General features: G+C 46.1%; 1 protein-coding gene across 1 annotated transcript; it reads right to left on the bottom strand.

The window, feature by feature from the left end:
• Window positions 1-1,376: 1,376 nt before the first annotated feature.
• LOC104466878 (sodium/calcium exchanger 3) lies at window positions 1,377-3,176 on the bottom strand. The gene has a single exon (XM_010080433.1). It carries the CDS (start codon window positions 3,161-3,163, stop codon window positions 1,394-1,396), a length of 1,770 nt encoding a protein of 589 aa, XP_010078735.1. The 5' UTR covers window positions 3,164-3,176; the 3' UTR covers window positions 1,377-1,393.
• Between the last annotated feature and the right edge of the window lie 2,860 nt (window positions 3,177-6,036).

Here is a 6,036-nt window from a genome sequence, read left to right as displayed (position 1 = left end):
CTTGTGGCTCCATTAAGGAGACTAACCTGCACAGCCCATCTCCCTGACAAGGCCAGATGAGGACAGCTGATCCCTTTCCATCTCTGATCGTGGCTGAACCCAGCCAATGAGGAGCTTTTCTTCCTTTCATAGGGAAGAACACATAGTTATAATCAAGCACTAGGACTGCAGATATTAGCTGGATTAAACGGTTTAGTGGACTAAGGCAGAAGGTGCTATTGAATTAGGGCACCCCTACTCCATAGCATTTAATGTACTAACATCCTTTCGGGTACTGTACTGGGAGGCTTGGTACAAAGATTTCCTTTCTCTGATGCTGGTTGCAAGTCTGCACAATTCTTTCTTTGAGGGCTCAAGTGATTAGGTGTTAACAAGAGGAACCTAGGCACCTCACACTAGGGAATTTTAGCACCAGGTCCACACCCCCCTCCCTCTCCCTTCTCAGCTAAGGGATTTGTCTCATTCCCCACTAATGTTAACAGCAGGTGCTTAAAGCAATTAGACATTATCGCCTCTCTGGTCTTTATTACCTCCAAGCTTCATATCAGCTGCTTTGTACGCAATAAAAGAGCTGAATTAACAGGACTGGTACAGACTACTCTGCTTCCCTTCTTTATTCTGTATGAAAACACTGGGTCACGAGCCACATGGACAAGCTGTCAGCTGCAGTGCTTTAGACCATTGTTGCCAATTGCCATCGTATTTTACAAGGGGAAAAACCACAGGTAGTAAAAGAACAGACACAGGGAGATCATAGAGAAGGTGACATGGGGAATATGGGTAGACCATAGGGACAAAGAGGCTGGAAGGATTTCACAAGTCCAGCAGAACAGCTTGCAGCTGTGCCTATTCTGTGAATTAGCTGCCACGCAGACCTGCAAGTTGCACAGGCAGACTAGGGACACAGGTAGCATGTGTTGCTCCTGTGAAATTAAAGCCCCATGTCTACTGATCGGCTCTTGCTTGCCTGTGAATAACTGCTGTAAACTTTTTATCTAGGGATAGCAATAGACTCCTGTGCCCTCTATGTTTGGTGTTAAAAAAGAGGCTTTCCTGTATTTGCCCAGCCAGGTAAAAGCTTGCCCTTTTTCCTCTCTCTATACTTTAAGTCTCCATTAACCCTTAGGACTTCAGAGAATGATATATGTTCCTCCTACCTCCCCCGGGGCCCCACAGTATTTCTAAGCTTCACTTTGTCATTCCCAAGAGGGAAGGGACAAGAGCTTTGAGCTCTTAAATCCTGCTGTCGGTTCTTGCCTGAAAGAGGTAAGTAGGGAAACTGAAGGAAAGCTGAAGAAAGGAGCCTGTCCCTTGTCAGCATTCACCTGTAACGGAGGCAAAATGTTGGGTTAAACACCAAAACTAGACCCAGGAACAGAAATGAATGGGGTACTTACACAGTTTCATCATTCTTGAACTCCAGCTCCCCGTAAGTGTCTTCAAAGTCTTCTCCGCCTCCTTTTGCTGTCCCTTCTACTGTCCTAAATGGCACTATGACTGTACCCCGAGCACCTGATGTCCTTAGGACTTTGACTTCCATCACACCAATGCTCTCACTGACATGTATAACATCACACTCAAATGTGAAGATGCCAGCATGGTCATCATCCAGTATAGTCACTGTGGCCACACAAGGAGAAGCCAACATGGCCTTTGGGTATGGGGAGTTACTGAGCTCTGGAGGTTCCTCACTCTCCACCACACGAAGGTTACTAAGTCGCACAAAGAAATGCTCATCTTCCTCAAAGATGTCATCATCAATAATTCCCACTGAGAACTCCTTTTGGGTCTCCCCTGATTTCAAGACAACGGTCCCCTCTGTGAATTCATAGTCAGCACCAGCATTGGCAGAGCCATCCTCTGTTTTATAGTCCACGTAGATGGTCTTGGACATGTCCCCTCCTTTCCGCACCACTGTCAAGAGAACAGCACCACAGTTCTCAAGACACTGATAGGAGCATGGGTCAAAATAAACTTTGGAGATGAACTCCTCAGGTTCATCTGGCCGCACCTCATGCAAGCTGGTGCTCTTCTTGGCTTGCTCAGCTGCATGCTTCTTCAGAATGTTGCCAGCTCCCGTCATCATTCTGGTAGCTTGAATGCGATAAAAGGCTCTGCTCTTTTGCTGATGAGACAAGGCATAGTAGTTAGCCATTTCTACCAGCTGGTCCAAGTCCTTTTCTGGGTGCTTTTGCTTCAGGTCCTTAAGGATCCGGATCATCTCTTTGCGAGATTCATCTACCTCCTTCCCCTCCAGAGTCACTATGTTTCCATCCAGAAAGTGGGAGTTCATCATCTTGCCATCCATCTCAATTCCTTTAGGGTGATCACCTTCTGATTCTATGATAATGCCCCTGTGCTTGTCAGTACGGTACTTTTTGTGCATATACTTATAGAAAAGCAGACGTCTATCTGCTATCCAAGCCAGAAGGACACAAAGTGGAAAGAAGAAAAGTGTGAGCAGACCTTCCCAGACCTGAACTACACCTGGAGAGAAGACAGCAAGGATCATGTACAACCAGATGTAAGCAAAGATGCTCCATGCAGCTGTGACAAAGAAAACCCTCAGGTGTTTTATCTTTCTGGTCTCCCCATCAGGGATCACATAGACACAGATGGCAATGATGATAAACATATTGAAAGCAGCACTGCCAACAATTGTAGACGGCCCCAGGTCTCCAGCTATGAATCCATGCCCACACACTTCTATCAGAGACAGAAGGATCTCAGGAGCAGAGGAGCCCAGAGCCATGAGGGTCAAGTTGGAAACAGTTTCATTCCAAATCCGAATGGTGGTTGTCGTGGTCTCTCCATTCGGTTTCTTAATCGTGATTTCTTTCTCTTGTGATGTAATGACCTCTATAGATGCCATGAAACGATCTGCAATGATGGAGACTCCAAGGAACATGTAGATCAGTGCTACAAAGTATACGATAACACGGGCAATTTTGTCCCCAAGGGATGGGTTTTCTGGGTACCATATTGGCAGGATAACACCTTCCTTGCAGTCAAAAGATCCTGAACACGAGCTGTTTTGTACTGAACTGGTTGAGTCTCCCGTCAGGCCAGCATCCACCTGCAAACCATGCAAAAACAGCACAAAAGTAACCAGCCCAAAATGGAGGAAGGCCGAGGTGACAGGCTGCAAGCTTAACCACGCCATACACAAGATGCAACTTCCACTATGTAGATCCAAAAAGGCCGAGAACCTGAAACAAACAAAACAGAGAAGGGGGAGGGAAGCATGAGAGAAAAGGAAAATGCAACATTTACCCAAACGCACTCCAGTATCTCACCACTGAAGAGTACTGGTAGAGATGCATGGATTGGCTCTCTGTCTCTTTGAAGAAGGTATTTAGCAAGGACTCTAACAAACTGCAGCACTTACATGCCCAGCAGATGAAGATCAATTGCTAGAAAAGCAACTCAGAGGAAAAGTGTGCATATATATAATAGCCCACTCTTGACCTGCAACACGTGCAACAGGAGCACTGAGTGCTCAGCTGCCACTCACCTAACGATGCCGTGGCATTCCCCAGCACATGGCACTTCAACTTAGCACAAGAAACCAAACCTAAAGGCTCTCCTCTCTCACCGCCCAGGGGGTAAGACAAGTCAAGGAATCATGAGCAACACAAGAAGCACCATTTAAGGCCAGTGGGCAAATGAAGTCCATTTGTAGGACATAATTCAGTTATGAACTATGGAGTATCTTAGTGGCCAAACCATGTGTACATCCAGCCCCTCCTAATAGGCTGCAGAGTTTCCAGAAAGGTCCCAGGGCTCAGCTCCCCTAAGCTTCTGAGGCACAGGGTCTCCACGCTAGAAGGTAAAGACGTCAGGCCAAAAATAAGGCAGGGGACTCATGTGCTTGGCAAAATGCCAAAGGCCATTTTTCACTAGCCTTTCAATTGTGATCTGGGCGATTACATTTTTAGATCAATAATCCTGCTTTTAAATGGTCACAGAATCCTACAAAACCACCACAGTTAGAAAAAGCTGTGCTCATGAACCCAGAAGAGAGAGCAAAATGCATGTAGCCACCAACATTCCCTCTGCATTCCTAAGAAATTTATATATTTTCAAATACCCTCTAAAATGAAAGTAATCTCTAACGTAAAATATCACACAAAAACAAAGGGACTGGTCGATGTTCCACGTAGATTTGGCACATCGCTGCCCAATAATGTTTTCTATCACTTACAGACTACATAGCTGTAGGGCTTGCACTTAAAATTGGATTCTGAACCCTTCACATTGTCATGGATCACACTATTCTCCTTCTTTTATAACAGGCCTCTGGAAGAATTTGGTCTCAGGCTTAGCTGACAAATCACGTTTGTGAGTCCAGACACAGCCAAGTATCTCACAGGAAACATCAAACTTAATAGCGGCATTATCTACAGCACTTGGAAGGTTCAAGAGCCTTAACTCCCACTAACTTTCATTGAGGCTTCTGCTGCCAAATTAGTAGGGCTGGGATTCATTTCCCCTACTGTAAGTATCTAAATCTTGGGCAGTAAGTTAAATGAAGTCACTTAGGCTCCCTTTGTAGTCAGAGGAAAGAGACAGTCACTTCCAGGAGACAATCCTTCCTGTCCCACCCCTGTTCTGACCCAAAAGACGTACTTAAGACGCACATCTCCAGATGGGATTTTGTCCATTCCCATCTCTCTCCATGGTCTCCAGAGGGTGCCCAGACAGCCAATTTAGAGCAGATGCCTAACTTTCAGATGGCAGCAGTTTGAAGAGATGAACTGGCCCCTGAACACTTGAGGAGCTCATTCCTCTCTCCCTTGCACTGTAAATATTCCAGGCAACATTTTAATGTTATCAGCATTAACAAATGCATCTCAAATGGCTATTTTATCATCATGTTGTGTCGCTCACCTCTTTCCAAAAGCAGGTACAATCTTCCCAATATCAACAAAAATGTTTTCAACTTTCAGATAAAAATCTATAAAGACAAGCGAAACAGGCAGGAAAGCGTGAACAAGGACTGCAAATGAACGAAACCGCTCCTGACAAAGCACGGCAGAGGGGAGAGAATTGATTATGCAGTATCAGGATCACAAATCCATATCTGACATCCTTGATATGAAAAAACAATACACTTCTTCATGCCACCTGGACTAATTCAGCAGAGACAGATTCTCCTACATTAGCCTACTTATCCTCTCTCCAATGCCTACTTATCTGCCTATCTACCCTAGCCCAAGTGCCTGATTGAGCCCCTGGGGATGAGAGGGACCCCAGACCCAGGGAGGGTTGTTAGCCAGCCCCAGTAGTAGCCCCAGCCTTGAAGATTTGTTAAAATGCCTCGCTGCCTGCATAGCTTGGGGTCACAGGGAAGGCTGAGCTACCCAGCACATACAGCTTGGGTTCGGTTTGACACTCCCGTCGTGTCTTCGCTCCCACTCCACACGGTATTTTACCAGATTTCTGGCTGCATGATGTTGGGAAATCCCTGAGAAAGGGCCAGTGAACACGTGCAGAGGGACTATGACCAGCAAGCCCAAGGTCTCTGGGCTGCAAGGTGGATGTGTGCACACGCACAGTAGAGATGACACATTCCGGGTGCCTCTGACTCAAGGTGCATGCAGAGACCAACAGCACAAGCACAGCAGCTCCAGAAACACCCCAGGCGCATCAGATCATCCTTTTCCATACTGTAATTGCCGGCAGGTATCCACCGACCTCTTGACACTTCCAGCTCCCAGCTCCTACCGAACTGTACAGAAGCCAGTAGGTGCTGTGTCTTCCAAGATCAGCCATGTAGAAACGGCTGACAGAAAGACAGGAGTAATTTCAAAAACATCTACATGACTCAAGCACCTAAATTTGGTTTCCAAAAAATGAGTTAAGAGTGTGTCACTTAAATTCAGAGCCTTGTCTAGGAATAGTACAAGGGCTGAACTGCCCTCTGCAATAAATCACTGCTACCACCAACCTCCCTCTCTGTGGGACAACCACCATCGGTGATTAACGCTATCTGTCTCACCTTCTGTAATGCTGTGTTGGTTTCTATTGCTGGCC

This window comes from Pterocles gutturalis, unplaced genomic scaffold (genome assembly GCF_000699245.1).
Source record: "Pterocles gutturalis isolate BGI_N339 unplaced genomic scaffold, ASM69924v1 scaffold14944, whole genome shotgun sequence".
Classification (NCBI taxonomy): Eukaryota; Metazoa; Chordata; class Aves; order Pterocliformes; family Pteroclidae; genus Pterocles; species Pterocles gutturalis.
The sequence above is the reverse complement of the archived record's forward strand: the minus strand, read 5'-3'. Positions and strand labels throughout refer to the sequence as shown.